This window comes from Glycine soja, chromosome 8 (genome assembly GCF_004193775.1).
Source record: "Glycine soja cultivar W05 chromosome 8, ASM419377v2, whole genome shotgun sequence".
Classification (NCBI taxonomy): Eukaryota; Viridiplantae; Streptophyta; class Magnoliopsida; order Fabales; family Fabaceae; genus Glycine; species Glycine soja.
In genome coordinates this window covers 14,533,177-14,551,054 of record NC_041009.1, presented here as the reverse complement: position 1 = coordinate 14,551,054, position 17,878 = coordinate 14,533,177, and the positions used below count along the sequence as shown (strand labels likewise).

General features: G+C 28.2%; 1 protein-coding gene across 1 annotated transcript; it reads left to right on the top strand.

Moving 5' to 3' along the window:
* Positions 1–10,823: 10,823 nt before the first annotated feature.
* LOC114422200 (high affinity sulfate transporter 2-like) lies at positions 10,824–16,031 on the top strand. Its single transcript, XM_028388424.1, has 14 exons — positions 10,824–10,909; positions 11,066–11,416; positions 12,068–12,116; positions 12,208–12,412; positions 12,742–12,916; positions 12,992–13,057; positions 13,146–13,259; positions 13,334–13,450; positions 13,704–13,830; positions 13,940–14,226; positions 14,338–14,528; positions 14,926–15,008; positions 15,096–15,172; positions 15,651–16,031. Exons 2-14 carry the CDS (start codon positions 11,078–11,080, stop codon positions 15,792–15,794), a joined length of 1,974 nt encoding a protein of 657 aa, XP_028244225.1. The 5' UTR covers positions 10,824–10,909; positions 11,066–11,077; the 3' UTR covers positions 15,795–16,031.
* Positions 16,032–17,878: the final 1,847 nt, after the last annotated feature.

The window sequence follows — 17,878 nt, the reverse complement described above, 5'->3', positions numbered from 1 at the left end:
AGGATTTGAATTGATTTTATAGATTTATAAGATTTGAAAAAATTCTATGAATTTTTAAAAACACATTCAAAATTACAAGAATTGGTGAAAAAAGTAATAAGAAATTATAAGGTTTCAATAAAAAAAAAGTAAAACTAATATAATTTTTTTAATCTTTTGATAGCTACATTGATTCTAGTTTTATGTTCTCCTATATTAATCTTTCTTACAATAACATCTTCTCATTCTCACTTTTGGATTTGAATAATATATTTAAAATTATATATTGATTTTTTGATTTTTTTTAATTACTACAATTATTTCATAATAAATCTAATAACATGTTTAAATGAGATGTAATAATAAGCATATACACTAGACGGGATGAGAGTGAAAAATTGGTAGGAGAATTACTGAGTTATGTGGATGACGAAATTAAGGGTAATAATTATGAAAACATTGCATCGAATAGGTAATGGACATAATCAATATAAGAAAAACATGATTAATCTTAACACATAAGACAAATATTAATTTAATTTAGAACACAAAAGAAAAACTACAAAGGGGAGAAATATATTTAAATTTTTTTTTATTCCAAGAGAATATGAGAAATATATATGACATATTTATCTTGAAAAATATTAAATAGAGAAGAGTGTATGTGTAATGAGAGGAAAGAAAATCCGATGACCAATCAAAAAAAGCAATAAAAAGTCCAACAAAACTTAAGGATTTGAGTAAGATTGTTTGATAAATATTTTATACTAAAAAATCTGATCAAATCCATTAAAATTTGTATATTTTTAATATCAAAAGATTTTTTATAAGTTATAAGAAATCATAATTGAATGTCATTGGATTTTGTTACTTTCCTTAAAAAATCTTAATTAAATATCATGAGACTTATTTATACTATTTAAAAATTCTAATTGAATATCACAAGACTTTTTTTTATAAAAAAAATCCTTTAAAATCCTAATCCAAATACCCCTTACATCTCCAATCTCCCTTTCTAGTAAAAAAAATGTAGGCAAAATGTTAAGATGTAACCAACAAAGTAAGTTAATTAGACTGAAAACTAAATTCTTAAAAATCTACAACTAAATGAGTCAAATTAACAATACCCCAAATAAAGAGAAAAGCAAGATAATCGCCGAAAAAAATCACTCAATAAATAAGTATTTTAAGCAGTTATTAAACTCTCCAAGGCTTAAAACTTTGTTTGTCTTCCAACAAAAGTAACATAAAACACAATGAAAACTTAAACTATATATTCTAGAATACCTATTCTGGAATAGGAATAAATAATTTGGAAACTTATTTTGTAATACATTCAGAATATAATTTGTATATTCTAGAATAGGATACTCTTGGGGTGTTCATCCCAGAATAGGGGATGCCTAGTGAGGGATACTTTTGTCCATTTTTCTGGAAGTACAGTAAGCAAAAAAGAGGGCGCATGAAGAAAAAAAAAAGGGGGGCATTGTGATTGTGTACAAGTCTCTCAGCTCACATGCAGAAGTCAGAAACTGGCCGGTATGGCATAGGAATAAGCTGAGAGACACAATACAAGATTCCTATTGACACCATTCCCTAATATTTTCTTTGCCTCTTTCCATCAATATTGTAGAATCCAACATTTAAAATTGCATCTTATTATTATTATTATTATTATTATTATTATTATTATTATTATTATTATTATTACATTATGAATGAATTAAAAGAGACCTTGCAGAAATAATCAACAACATATTTCCAAAAGCCTACTTTTAATATTCCATTCATGTCTAAATTAAGAATCAGAATCTGATGAAGTTTGCTATATTGGCACCCAGCTAGCTAGTTCATTTGTAACAAGGCAACGTCATATTTTATTAACTAATTCTCACCAGAAAGCACCCACATTAGAGTTTTAAATATTCCGTAGTATATGGAATTTACACTAGATATATTTGTATTCCGCTTCCAATTGACAGAGGTTTTACTTTTGTTTTCTTTCAACTGAAAATGATAATTTTGATAATTTTCTATCAATACTGTTTTTGTTGTTATAGGAGGTTTCGAAGTCCATAAGTGAGCACGCATATATATCTTGAACCCTATATCCTCATCTCCAAACTTCAATTTATGTTCTGCCGTTTTGTAATAGAGAGAGATATGCCAAAACGAAGCTGAAGATTGAAACTTCTCTAGCTCCAAATTCAGCAAAATAATTCATATTGTTGAGGTCATTAGGATGGGAGGAATTAAACGAAGCTCCAAACTTGACGGTAAGATTGAAATTTACTTCTGCTTTTCGGAATTTCTTTTTTTTTTCCCCTTCTTTTAAGTCTATATCATTTAATTCATATTATTTCGTGTGCACCTTCATCAAATGTACACACCATATCATGAGGATTATGCGCGGTTAATTCATTTTACTTTTTTATTTAATTAATCAAACAAAATATTAATGTTAATTACTCTATATATTTTTCTCTGTCCAATATAAGGAGAAAATGAAATATTGTATTTATTTTATTATTTTTCCGTCAATTTTCTCTCCTCGTCCAAATCGAGACTAGTAAATGAATATTTTTGTTTGTCTACTGAATAGCACTTTTTTTAACTCCATTTTATCCTCTTTTTTTCTTCATTTTCACAAGGTAAAACTTAAAAGTCCTAAACTCAATTTATTGTTTTATCTTTTTGCTCTCTTTTAATTTGTCAAAGGCACCATTAGCATAAAATATTACTACTACTAAAATGAACATTTGGAGTATGTGCTTACGCAAATTTCATATAAAATGACACGCGGAAGTGGATCATTAAAAAAACTCAGTGATTTATAAATAAAATACTCCAAATGTCAATTAATCATAGACGAAGAGAGACAAAGTGCATGCGCAACGAACTAGTAGTTGCCAGTGAATGTAGACATTGTTTTCATTAAAAAATAATGGATGTAGACATACATATTATTCACCCTTAAAATGAAGGTTAAAATAATTTTTCAATCCTTAAAATTAGTATATAATAATTAGCAAATATTCTGTGAATTACACGGTTATTTAAATATATATAATGCTTAAAATATAAATAAAAAATTAAAATAATGTTAATTTACTTAACAAAATATTATTATTTTTTATACAATTTTTTTTAAAAAAAAACATGCATTCAAAATATTATAATTTAAAAAAAATTCTAAATTAAATTTTATCTAATTCACAAATTTCAATAGAATAATAACTGAATAAAGAAGAGAGAGAAATACTGATTCATGTGAAAGCTCAGCAACGTGTCACATAATGATAATATGAATGTGAGCAGTGGATCGGCAGAGATTATCTCACTCTCAAAAATAGCATAGCAACTTAAATTTATAATATACTAGTGAATTATATTCAGATAATTTGAGTTATTTTATTTTAATTTGAAATCAGTGTAAACTAATTATTATTACAGACCAATGAAAATTGTATTATTACGATTTTAAAAGAAAGCTTCCAAACCTTTGAACTTTACTACTATCAAGAATCCCAAACATATGCAAGATTTAATTAAAAAAATAAAATAAAATAAAATTGTGGCGTGAATGAAACAATAATTTAAGATTTTTTTCCATATAAAATTATTTTACAAACCTTAAACAGACTATGATAGTCAAGTTTATCAAACGTATTAGCGGAAATAAATAATTAATAAATACTTTTCACTTGTAGTAAAATACTATTAAAATTAAACTCATAAAATTTATAGTTTTACACCTATTCTGTATCGGCCGGAGAAATCACGCACGATGCAACTATTGTAAAGTTCAACGAACGGTGACAATCAGAAACACAGAAAGTGAAGCCAAACCAAAAATCAGGTGAAATGCTTGATATAAAGAAAACCATAACTTTATGACACGAGGTTACTTTTTACATCTTGCTATATCAGCGTGTAAATGTTGGTAAGTTTAATGATATAACTACATACGTATTACTGTGTTAGTACATTAAAAAGATTTTTATTGATGCTAACTGTGAAAACAAACATTTTTTATTGATGCTAACTAAGTTTAATGATATAACTACGCATTGTTACAGTATGAAGTTTTTAAACTTATTATTTAATGATATGTTAACACATCAATTAAGAAACAAGGTTTCTTAAATAACCTGATAGTGAATTATTTTTATTAATCTAATAATATATATTTTTGATAATAATATAAAAATTTCTATAGTTATGTTGTATTAAAATAAATCTTTGAAGTAAAATCCTGAGTTTTAATGTTGATGATGGGCTAGCTTTTTCTTTGCGCTGAAGTTGCATTGTCTAGGGACTATAATAAGTTTAAAACAAAAGAAGAAGTAGTGGGTTGTTGAGATTTGACTATTTGAGAAATGGTGACGAATATACGGTCCATATTATCATTTGAATATCTCTGATTTAGGGATAGTAGGATCCATACTGTAAAAAAAAAAATCCATAATTATTATTATTATTCTGTCAAAAGAAGGATCCATAATTTTTTTAAATAATCATTACATCTTTTAAATACGTTATATGTTAAAAGATTTCAAAATGTAATACGTACTATATGAATTATATTATATATTTTATATATTTTTAAAAGGAAAAGAGAAAATATAAGTTAAAAAGTTATACAATTTTTATATATCTAAAGAAATGAGTTAATTATCAAGTGTATAGATTAACTGAAATAAAATTATTTCAATTTAATCAATGATATATCAAATTCAAATCTTAAATACTATTTCTCTAAACTCATATATAACTAAAAAGTTGATATATATCCTAAAATATCTTTTATTTAATTCTAATTTTATTTTTAAGAATTTTATTTTATTTATGATATCAAATTTTTAATGAATAATATTTTAGAAATAATTTTAAATTTTACTTGAAATTAATAAAATTAAATAATTTCAATCAATTTTCTCAATCATCGTAAAATTTTATAAAAGTATTACTTATAATTATATATATATATATATAATTATATATATATATATATATATATATATATATATATATATATTTAAGAAAAAATATATCTAATTGATTAAGATCAATAAAAATAATGAAATTGGTTAATTTTAATTACTAATATCATACTTTTATTTCAGAATTATCTATAACATTAAATGGTTTAAGTGATTTCAAAGGATTTTTTTTTTCAACCAATGAGTATATTTTATTTTGGTAAAAGCTCAATAAAATGAATCAACTTTTATGGAAAACAAGTGTAAGTCTCTAAGAGTGGTCTTATGTTTCTTATAATTAAGATAAAAAATGTTCTTTTTTTTCTTAATAAATAACATTCTATTTATTAGCTCACTCAACAAGTTAAGGTTAGTTATCTAATTTTAAAAAATCTTTACATATCTATTCTTTCTTAGTGCAAAATACTCATATCATTTCACTAATAATAAGATGATGAATACAATTCCCAAAAAAAAAAGATGATGAATATTTGGAATCAAATCATAAACATATTGACGGGTATAAAATTTAGACTCTCTTATAAGATAACGAGGGACTTGATGATTAGCTTACCTACGACTATATATAACTAACCAAAAAATTATGAAAATTTGTAAAACGCTCCCTTGCTTCAATTTAGAAATGAAATACATTTAAATCCATAAAATAAAATAAAAATGATTAAATCGAGAAAAAAAAAACAGAGGAGAAACACGTACTTTTAAAGTTATAGTTGAAGTATCCCATTTTTCTTTTGAATTTGCTTTGAACTTTGTTCCTAAAATTACAGAAGTCCGTAAAAAATAAAACTAAACTATTTTCTAACTTGTTTAGTTTAACTTAACTTTTTCTTTAAAAAAATAGTTACTTATTTATTTTTGTGAAATCTCAAATATTGGTAAGAAATAATTATTTATAAAATAAAATTGAATCAAACGCACGTGAATACATTTCAATATTCTTTAATTTAACACTTTCGTTGGATCTGCATTTGTCGTATCAAGACAAAGTTAGCTAGGTTGAGAATGAAGCTCATATATTATGCAACTATGAATGCTAAACATCAAAAGTGTTGGTAGATATCATAATGAATGGACTCGGTGAATGATTGATCTATATATATTATCAAATATAGGGTTGGCCTATCCTTTCTTTTTTCTTTTATTAGTCTTTGTATTGTAGAAATTGTTTCCCTTGCATCTTCCTTAAAATGTAATTTTTCTAAATAATATGGATCATAAAATACAACAGTTTAATATATATATATATATATAATCCATTAAAATAAGAATTGAACAATAATGAAATAAATATTAACATCAAAAATAAAGAAAAGAAAAAATGTATAAGACATTGTGAAATAATTAAAAAATGAGAGATCAACTCATCTTAAAAATTATTGTTCATCCTTATCATTCATTTTCTTAAAATATAATAATTATTAATTAATTAATTTTAACCATTAAATTTTGAAAACTCAATAATTAAAATAAAAATACTCTTTTAAATTACTCTTGTTCTTCTCCATAATTAAAAAGACGAACTATGCAGCATGAATAAAAATAAATAAATCAAATAACACACAAAGGAATAAAAAACACTTCTATAATCTACTCGAATTGCATGATGAATTAAAAAGTACTTATATAATCAACGTTTTTTCCGCCATTTCTTTCTTCCATTGCCATATTGAAAGGCTTAGGCACCAACAAACCTAATTATAGGTGTTCACTTTTCGCACTGCAACACACACCGTTAAGAATCAGGGGAAGGCGGAGAAAGAGGGGTGACAAGGGTAAGGACAAGAATCATTGAATATTTTTTATTATTATTGAGAAATGCTAATAATACAGGCTTCTTTGAACACATAGTTTTTATTATTTAAAATTTATTAAAAATTACAGGTGTGATTCATATGAGAATCATAATTTTTTATGATTTTCAATCAATTTTAACCAAGAATAAATATTATGTTTAAAAGAGTGATATATATATATATATATATATATAAAAGTTCCTTGTTGATTTCACTATATATAGTGCTTGACTACGCATACCATAGGAAAACATGCGGATGCATGCGCATTATTTAATCTGTTAAATTAGCATTGCAACAACACTAAGTTACGAGGCAGATGTTAGAGGCTAACTCGATTAGGAAGAATTATATTCAAGGATTTTTGTTTTTAGTTTTTTTAACTCTAGGTACTAACTTAATTGACATGGCATTACAATTTAGTCTATCAAAATGATAATTTACTAAATAAAAAGGGAGTGATTGTTACACACTCCTATTTCTATTCCCCCCTTTTATTCATCAAATATCTTATTATTAGTTTGTATTTTATTTAATTTGCAGGATGTAAGTAAAATGCAAATTATAAAAATGGAAGACAGTCATTATCCATAAGTAACCAGCATATATGGAGTAATATAAACTATATGCGATTCGGTGACCTTAGTTTTATTACTTCACAAGATACAAGATTGATAATAAAGTCTTTCGAAGATTATATGCTTAGCTTACGAAGTAATGAAATCATAAAATAAATCTACTTGTTTTATTTTTTTTGTCAGACTTTTGCCTAGGAAACATCGAACGTATGACAGCGTGAATAATAATTCAGCTGAACGAATTTTTTAAAGAAACAATTTCAGCTTTATAATTTAAGCTTTTTCTTAAAAGAACTAACCATAACCTTTGAGTTAAGGAGTTCTTACATCATTAGATATTCTAAGATGATGACAAGATGTGCAATAATCAAGCATAATAACATATGAATAAGCAATAATTTTCTCTAACTTTACCCTTTTCATAATTGGAGTTGGAGATTCTGTTACCCAATTTTTAATGACTATTTTTTGGTACAGAATTTTTAATGGCCATTTGAAATCATGAGTGTGCGTGGTTAAATATTTTATTATTTATTCATTCATTCGATATAATTAATTTTTTTTAATATTTATTTTATAATAAAAGCCATACATATTGAAGAAAAATACTAGTATTGAATTGCTTATAATATTTTTTGAACATATTCTGTATTATTGATTAAAAAATATTAAAAATGTTTTTTTATAAGTCAACTCATTTTTTATTTAACGAGTTTCATTCATAGTTTAATAAATTTCAATAAACTTATTACTACGATATTAAAAAATGCATTAAAGAATTTTTTGTTGGTACAAATTAATATTTAATGAGAAATGTCATTTATATAAAAGATTTTAAAAAAACATGTGGTAATTAATAATATAATAAAAAAGACAAAAAAAATACTATTATAGTAGTATAAATTAGTGTTTGAGTTGTTATCTAAATAATATTTGCTGTAGTATCATATTTAATTATATTGGTTCTCGTCCTAAAAAATGTCATATATATATATATATATATATATATATATATATATATATATATATATATATATATATATATATATATATATATATATATATTAGTATCTCCCTCCCTCTAAAGCTACACGCATGACCCAACTCTCTTAAGAGTCAACGTTATTTTCTGTAGCATAATCAGACAGCAAGTAGGCAAGTAGCCCTGTTTCCCTTTCATGTGTGCTGCAATCCCATTATTAATTAAATATTAGCAGCAACGGCTATACACTCCATTCAATTTTTCATGAACTTGGACCCAATATAGGCCCCATTCATACAGCGCCTTTGCGTATTATAAATTCTCTAAATAAAAATTTAATAACAACTTATTTCAAATATTTAATAAGGTAATCAGAGAGTATATGGATTACCTTGTTCACCAGATAAAAATTGTACGTAGTTAACTACACTAACCAAATAAAAATATATAGTATGTAGTTAATTACATTAACCAAATAAAATCCGAATTTGCAATTTATGTAAATTTCCAAGAACTGAAAATATTTCTCTTTTTATCTTAATTATTACTACTTATTACAATCCTCCTTTCTGCTTTCAGACATATATTCACTTATTTACATTTACAAACTGAAGTACTGGTTGTGTGATTGAAATATGTAGTAACATCAATTTTTTTCCCTCGTATCATAAATATTGCTATTTTATTAGCTTCTCTTTAAATTTCTTCTTTTTTTTCCTGTCACCTTACCAAATATTTCGTGTATTTGATAGAGATTTTTAAAAGTTTCATTATTTAGTTATACTTTATTTAAGTTATCTGATTGTTTGTGAGATTAATTTAATTACATCTTTTTGTGTGTAACTAGCTAAAATAATGAACTAGTGTAACACTATCAACTATCACAATAAATATTTTCCACTTACTAACTCATCCTTTACTGGTGTTGTGTGTTTTCCAATTTGTTCGAGGTTATGTTTGAAATATAGCTCTTGGTATTTTAATATGTTTCAACTTTGAATTATGTAATTTGTTTATTCATGATTTATATGTATTCATTATCGTAAAATTTGATGTGATATGTGAGAGGATGGGAAGAATTTAGTTTCGTTTACTCAAGGGGAAAAAATGAATTACAACAGAATCCTGTAAAAAAAAATTACATTGATATATGTTTATTAATGCCTAATTTCTTTTTCCTGTTGAGAATGAGATGTTTATTTTGCATATATAGACGGAAAAATATGCTTAGGATTTAATTTTATTTTTTTTTAATTTGTAAAAATCATGGTGTGATCAATTATATATGTAAGTTGTTGTTCTAAACAAAATTATAAGTGTAATCAAGTCAATGTTTTTTTTTTGAAAGAATGATTTTAAAAAATATTTTAATATGATAAATACAATGAATTATTATAACATGTTCCTGGGCCTTTTAATTGCAAAGTGACATGTGATTGATGTAAGAAGCTTTTGCATCCACTACAAAATCATTAAAAGAATATTGAAAAATGTTAAAAGCAAGTAAGCAAAAAGTAAAATATAATAAGTGATTCATCTATTGAACTGTAAAAATTAATAATATACTTTATTGTGAAAAATTATCAAATAATTTATATACAAATATATGAGAAAAAGGATTATACAATGAAAATATAAAAATTTTATATTATTATTTCATTATAATTCATTATGTATGATAAGATTATTAACTTTTAAGATAAATATTTCAAAATTCTTATCAACACTAATAATATATGACTATTAAACTCTAAATATATAATATAAATATAATTACCTTAATTAATTAACCAGAATTAGGCATAAAATCATTCATTTTATATATTCTTTAACAATCTAAAATGTATGTTATAAAATCTAAAATGTATAAAAATCAAGTTTTCTTTCTAATGAATTGAAATTTATAATAATTTGATTTAATTTCCTGTAGAACTGGTAGGTCTATATATACATCTAGTTAGAATTATTAAGGAAAACCAAGTGATGAAACTCTTCTTAATTTGTTCTTTGGTTCAGTCATTTTCTTGCACGTTGCTTTGTGACTTGTTTCCTGTAGAACCGTAGGTCTACAACATTCAATGAATGATAGAATGGCCAACATGTAACATTCTAGGAGAAAGGAAACGAGCACACTCCCACCCATTGTGTAAACTAATTAATCGATAATCATGGTCAATGGTAATAATTAAGCTTATCTAGGTGTCATTTGTCAGAATAAAAAAAAAAAAAAACTTTAGTTCATACGAGAATTCGTTTTGAAGTGTTCTATCATAAATTCATAACCCCTTTTAATTTATGTTGTCATTCAACCTTTTCGCCCTCCCACTCAAACTATATAGAAATTGAAGAACCGTTTGTCTACGAAATCCTAAGTACCAAATTGGTGTGGTTGACTTGCATTAATAAATAAAATTATATTTTGTTTAATTGAAAGTTGAGCCTCACACATTACATCAGATACAGTTGACATTTCCCATAATTTCTCATTTCTGATTCTATAAATATAACATTGGCCTCATCACAAAGACATCAAGTTTCGTGGGGTATCATCAGATCTTGTAACATCATTTGGTTAGTAACTCATATATCATGTCGTCTATTAATCATTATAGTCATATATATAAGAAACTTCACATGACAAAATGTGACCATGCGTGAAGCATTTCAAGCACTTGACTCTCAGAAATAGAATGCTCTACTAACACAATTAGCTACTTTACTTTGCAGGTGATATACTAAATGAGTCAGCATGTTAGTGACGAGGTTGTGGCAAAGGACATGGGGGAAATAAGAAGTGGGCCTTCTTCACGTAGGCATGGAGATACTTTGCCACATATTCACAAGGTGGGAACTCCTCCAAAGCAGACACTTTTCCAAGAGATCAAACATTCTGTGGTAGACACTTTCTTCCCAGACAAACCCTTTGAACAATTTAAGGACCAAACCGGCGGTAGAAAGTTTCTCTTAGGCCTGCAATCTCTCTTCCCCCTTTTTGAATGGGGAAGAGATTACAATCTTAAAAAATTCAGAGGTGATTTCATTTCTGGACTCACCATTGCAAGTCTATGTATCCCTCAGGTAAGTAGTCACTTCTCGATGATATATTATTAGGATATTTATTTATCTGGACTAAATATATTTTTCATAGATCATCTTATATAAATTGTTAGTGGGAGTGATACCGTGATTGATTCTCTTAAGTAAGATTTTGAGTTCGGGTGTCCCTTGGATGAAAAATACATAATTGAAAAAGAAAAATATCACTAAAAATAATCAATTAATTCGTCCATGAAAATTAATTCTCAGCAAAAATGACGAATATTCAGCACCAAATAACTTTGGTTTTACAAAGATACTTCTAAGGGAATAAAGTAAAATGTTTTAGACTTAAGAATTAAACTGAAACTAAAAAGAGAAAAAATAAGATGAGGAATCAAACATGTATTTTTAGCAAAAATATTGAAATGAAAAAAATTTTAGAATATACTCTATAGCACTCTTTTTCGACATTTTCTTATCAATGAAATTCATGTGTACCAGTACCACATTAAATATGTAGATCATATTTCTCATCTGGGGTGTCATTCCAAACTAGTGAGACCTACATGAATTTCAACTAAAAATAATAATAATATGTTAAAAATAGTGTATTAGAAAATGTGCTGATTCTGCAGATTATTTGTTATGTGTTTTTGGAAGATCACCTTCTAACATATGAATGCATGGCAGGACATTGCATACGCAAAGCTTGCAAATTTGGAACCCCAATATGCACTATGTGAGCATCTTAATTTATTTTAAGAAAGCAAAACTTGGATATATTAGTTCTTCAGTTGTGTTTTGACTTGGCTTTCCTTCACTCTGTGCAGACACCAGCTTTGTGTGTCCTCTTGTGTATGCTTTCATGGGAAGCTCAAGAGATATTGCCATCGGGCCCGTAGCTGTGGTGTCCCTCTTGCTTGGGACTATGCTAACCGATGAGATCAGTGACTTCAAAAGTCATGAATACCTGCGTCTTGCATTTACTGCTACCTTCTTCGCAGGAGTCACTCAAATGGCACTTGGTGTTCTCAGGTATAGTATATATACAACTTTTGGCAAACCAAAAGGCTAGTGCAGTGGTTTAAGCCCCAATGTGTTCACATAAGTAAGAACAATTAATTTAGTGAGAGAATCCGTATTTAATTTTTATCATATGTAAAATTTCCATGCGCGAACAACAATCATGCACCATGAGCGGAATTAACCTCTGACCAGAGGGTTGAAGGACACCAGTAACCTCTGACCCAGACCAAAAAAAATAAAAATACACTACTGTTGGCAATGATACTCTTTTCATGCATTATTATTTTAGATTTGCCCAAATTCTTCTTGTGTTACAATCTAAACGTGAACTTTTGCAGGCTTGGTTTCTTGATTGACTTTTTGTCTCATGCTGCCATTGTGGGATTCATGGCTGGAGCTGCGATTACTATTGCACTGCAACAGCTTAAGGGTTTTCTTGGCATAAAAGCGTTCACCAAGAAAACTGATATTGTTTCTGTCCTGCGCTCGGTTTTCAATGAAGCACACCACGGGGTAAGGTTTCATTTTTGTTTAGAAACTCACTTTGAAATGGGGATCATATTCATTTGCTTTAATCTTGGCTTGCAGTGGAATTGGGAAACAATAGTCATTGGAGTAGCATTCTTGGTTTTCCTTCTTATAACCAAGTATATTGTAAGAATGCCAACAACAACTTTCCTTCTTTTCTGCCCCTTTCCTTGGAACTTTCATTATCATAACTTTTTTCTGTTGTAATGGACAGGCTAAAAAGAATAAGAAACTCTTTTGGGTGGCTGCAATTTCTCCTATGATCTCTGTTATAGTGTCTACCTTTTTTGTCTACATTACCAGGGCAGACAAGAAAGGCGTGGCAATTGTAAGTAGCATGAAATTGATTGAAAGTTGAAGCAAAATTAAGCACTGTGAAACTTAAAAAGTATGGTGTTTCAGGTGAGACATGTTAAGAAGGGTGTGAATCCATCATCTGCTAGTGAGATTTTTTTCAGTGGAAAATATCTAGGCCCTGGTATTCGGGTTGGTGTGGTAGCTGGTATGGTAGCACTCACGGTAAGCAAATTTCGCAGATGATTCCTCATTTCTTTTCCTGGATAAAGTGAGCAATTTTAGTTGATATTACATGCACATACATAACAAATCATGGATGTGTTGCAATATCAATTGTTGATTTTCTCATTAGTTATGATCGTAGTTATTTAAATAACCAAACGATGAGTACTCACGTTATCCTTACCCACTTTAGAGGAGCCAAATTCCATTTTCTTTCCTTTTTCTGAGATGACCAAATTCGTTAAACTTTCAGGAAGCTGTAGCAATTGGGAGAACATTTGCTGCCATGAAAGACTATTCACTGGATGGTAACAAAGAAATGATGGCAATGGGAACAATGAACATTATTGGTTCACTAACATCTTGTTATGTGGCTACAGGTACAATTACAAAAGTGGATTCAGCTCTTAACTTATACAAATATCTTTTACCTATTATCATATCACTGTCATATTAATAAGCGTTGTTTTGTTTCTGATCTTTATGTAGGATCTTTTTCTCGCTCAGCAGTGAACTACATGGCTGGTTGTAAAACTGCTGTATCAAACATAGTTATGTCCATTGTTGTGTTATTAACACTGCTACTCATTACTCCACTCTTTAAGTACACTCCAAATGCGGTTCTTGCATCTATTATAATAGCAGCGGTGCTTGGCCTTGTGAACATTGAAGCAGTTATTCTGCTGTGGAAGATTGACAAATTCGATTTTGTTGCTTGCATGGGAGCCTTCTTTGGCGTGATCTTCATAAGTGTTGAGATTGGCCTTCTAATCGCGGTAATGAGAAAACCAATTACAGAAAAGATACATATCTGTCATTTTTTTTTGTTTATTCAATTTGGCCAACCCACAGTATTTAATAGTACTTACTTAACCTTCTTTATGTAGGTGGCTATATCTTTTGCCAAAATCCTCTTACAAGTGACAAGGCCAAGAACTGCAGTACTAGGAAAACTTCCAGGGACTACTGTTTATAGGAACATCCTGCAATACCCCAAAGCAACCCAAATTAATGGCATGCTGATTATAAGGGTTGACTCTGCAATCTACTTCTCAAACTCCAACTATATCAAGGAGAGGTAATTATAACTGTTATTCCTATTTTTTTTTATTGGTATATATTAATTGTCAATTATTAGTTTTTTTTTGTTTGCGGCTTATTCAAGTCAATCATATAACTTAACTATTATTCCTAATAAATGTGCTCTTGCATGGTGAATTAATTGTACACTCCATAATTTAAAATGGTACTACGTACAAGTGGCTAATATGACAATTTAAGAACCTTGTGTTGTCTACTGGAACTAAGTCTTACTGTTAATTAGTAAAAATTGTATCGAAAATTAAACCATGACCGTTGAGGTATAACATTATTTTAAGTTTTGTGGACACTCCCGGTTGAAGGTTAAGAAAGTCTAGATATTTGGTTCTCTTGATTAAATTTAGCTTGATGAATAATTCCATCACAATTTGCAGAATTTTGAGATGGCTGGCCGATGAAGCCGCCCAAAGGACAAATGGATCGTCAAGAATAGAGTATGCCATTGTTGAAATGTCACGTAAGGCTTTCTACGAAATCCTTTTCATTCTGTTTTTCATGATTAATTTTGATGAATAAAGTTATTCACCCAACCATATTCTTGCAGCTGTTACTGATATTGACACTAGTGGCATCCATGCTTTTGAAGAGTTATACAAGACCCTTCAGAAAAGAAAAATACAGGTAATAAATTGATAAACAATCATAAAATTTTTACTTTTTCTAAGTCATTAGTCACTTCTAATTACTGTAAAAATTCTTCTGCAAAAAGTCTCTAGTTACAGATCAAGTTTTGTAAAAAAATTTCCGATAAACATTAATTATTAGTATTGTAAATTTTTGTTAGCAGAAGATTTGAATGTGCAATGTCTTCTTCTTTTCCTTCTCTTTTTACTACCAAATCAAACTTATATCTTCTCAAATTTTGTAATTTGTCCTATGATCTTAAATTTTGCCAAAAATGTTAAGGAATTCCTCAATTCATCTCTTATATTATATTTGCTTGGTAAAGATATATAGTTTAAGTTAATTAATTAATTAATTAAATGACTTGCTTGCGTGCAAACAATATCATCAATAATGATAGTATTATTATTATGCAGTAGAAAACAACATGTACTAAATAATTGTGATGATGTTCATCTCTTTGGTCTTTTGACAGCTTATCTTGGCAAACCCCGGGCCAATTGTAATGGAGAAGCTCCACGCATCAAAGTTAGCAGACTTAATTGGGGAAGATAAAATATTTCTAACAGTGGCTGATGCAGTTTCTACTTTTGGTCCAAAGGGTGAAGCAGTAGTATGAAGAAATTTAATTATTAATTAAATAACTGCTTCAATTTCAACCGTTGAAGTCAAAGATGCAGGAAAGAGTGAGAGGCTGTTCAAGGAGCTCATTAGAAAGCTTATTTGAGCATTGCTTTATGTAACTTTGGCATCAGTAGTTATGTATGTTTGTTGGTTCATTCTCTTCGGTTTATATAGTCCCAGTTGATGTACAAAAACAAAAAGGGAAAGAAAAATGTGTTCTGGTTTGATTATACCTTTTTCTTTATCTGCGAAATAAACAAATAATCACAGATTTTTTTTTACATCATTAGTCATTTCTAATTACTATAGGAATTCTACTGGAAAATCTCTAGTTACAGATCAAACTACTGGAAAATTTGCCACAAATGTTAAGGAATTCCTAAATCCATGACCTGTATTGTAATGGCTGGGCAAATATATAGTTTAATTAAGTCAATTAGTTTATCAAATGACTTGGTAGCAATATCATTAATATTATTATTGGTGGTAGTGGTATTGGTGGTAGTGGTGGTGATTGTGCAAAAGAAGGTGTAATAAATAATTATAATGACATTCAATGGCTGATGCTGTTAAGAATAGTCTCACGTCCGGTAATTTATGAACATAATAAATGCTTATATAGCTGGGTAGACCACTCCCATGAACCGATTTTTAAGGGGATCTTTCAGATGCCTTTGTTACACTACAAAATTTAATATGGTATCATAGCAATATTCTGCTTCTAGATGTTGTTTCAACTTTTGTTCCAAAGTATAAAGGAGTAGTATATTAAGAAAGTAACTGTTTCAATTCAACCGTTAAGACAAAGATGCTGTATAACTGTATAAGGTGGGAAGCTGTTCAAGGAGCTCATTAATTAGAAATTTGAAAGCTGAAGAGCAGAGTCTCATAGATTTGTCATCAGCAGTTCTGTTAGATTCCAGTTTATGAAGATTGAAGAAAAAACCGGTCTTCACAACCATGTTGTTTCCTTCACTTTCTCCTTAACAAATGACCTCATCTAGTGATTTTGTCGCAAATAATTGTTTACGAAAGGTATTTTAATAGTATATTTAAGTTAATCAGGGGACGTATGTATATAATAATGAAAACAATTTTTATTTTAAATATATAAGAAAAATAAATCTTAATTATATAATGAATGATTAAATTTAAAATTTAATTATTGATCATACAATTATTTTAATATATATATTTGTATTTAAGCATGTAATCCTCTAAATAAAATTCAATCGTTAATATTGATTATTTTCATTCTTCATAGTAATTAAGTATTCTTATATAAGTAATTCCTTGTCAAGCCATATCAAATCCGTCACCATTCACATCGTAAGTTTTATAATACGAATGTATTAGCCTAATAAAACAAAAGCTAAGAGTTAGAAATATGGACAGCTTGGTCCGTTTAGGTTTGATGTGTATTGGGCTCGAAAGTTTAACGAGTTGGAATTGTTATTTTAACTTCAAATTTTGTTAAGTTCACCCAAAAATTTCAAAATAAGAAAAAAATTAACAAAAGTACTCTTGACGAAAATACATTTTTATTGTGTATTTCAAAAAAATTATTCAAGATAAAAATGAAAATGTATTCCTATTTCTACTGTGGATCTCAATAAGATTTTGTTGAGACGCACTGAAAGGTGGAGAATGGGTTTAACTAAGAATAGGGGTGGAAGTTGACGAATTTCAAAATCTTACAATTTCTTCTAAAAAGTTGACGAATTTCAAGAATGTAACTTGCAAAAATAATTATTGCATGATCAAGAGATCACCATGAGGAGTTTAGCCATTTGTTTGGGGCCTTATGATTGATGGATTGCAAGCAAAAGGCGACCTTACTAGAATAGGAGTTCAGCTGCGGGATAGTGATTCTTTCTTTGTGCTCTTTTTGTGAAGAGTGATAAGCATCTCATTTGTTCTTTACCTGTCCTTTTGCTATTGATATGTGGAATAGATGTTACAAATGGTTGGGTCTAGAGAGGATTCAGCACATTGATCCAGTTTGATGGTTGGAAAGATGAAAAGAAGTATGAGAGATCAAATATTTTTAATACAACTAACAAATTGTATGACATCACT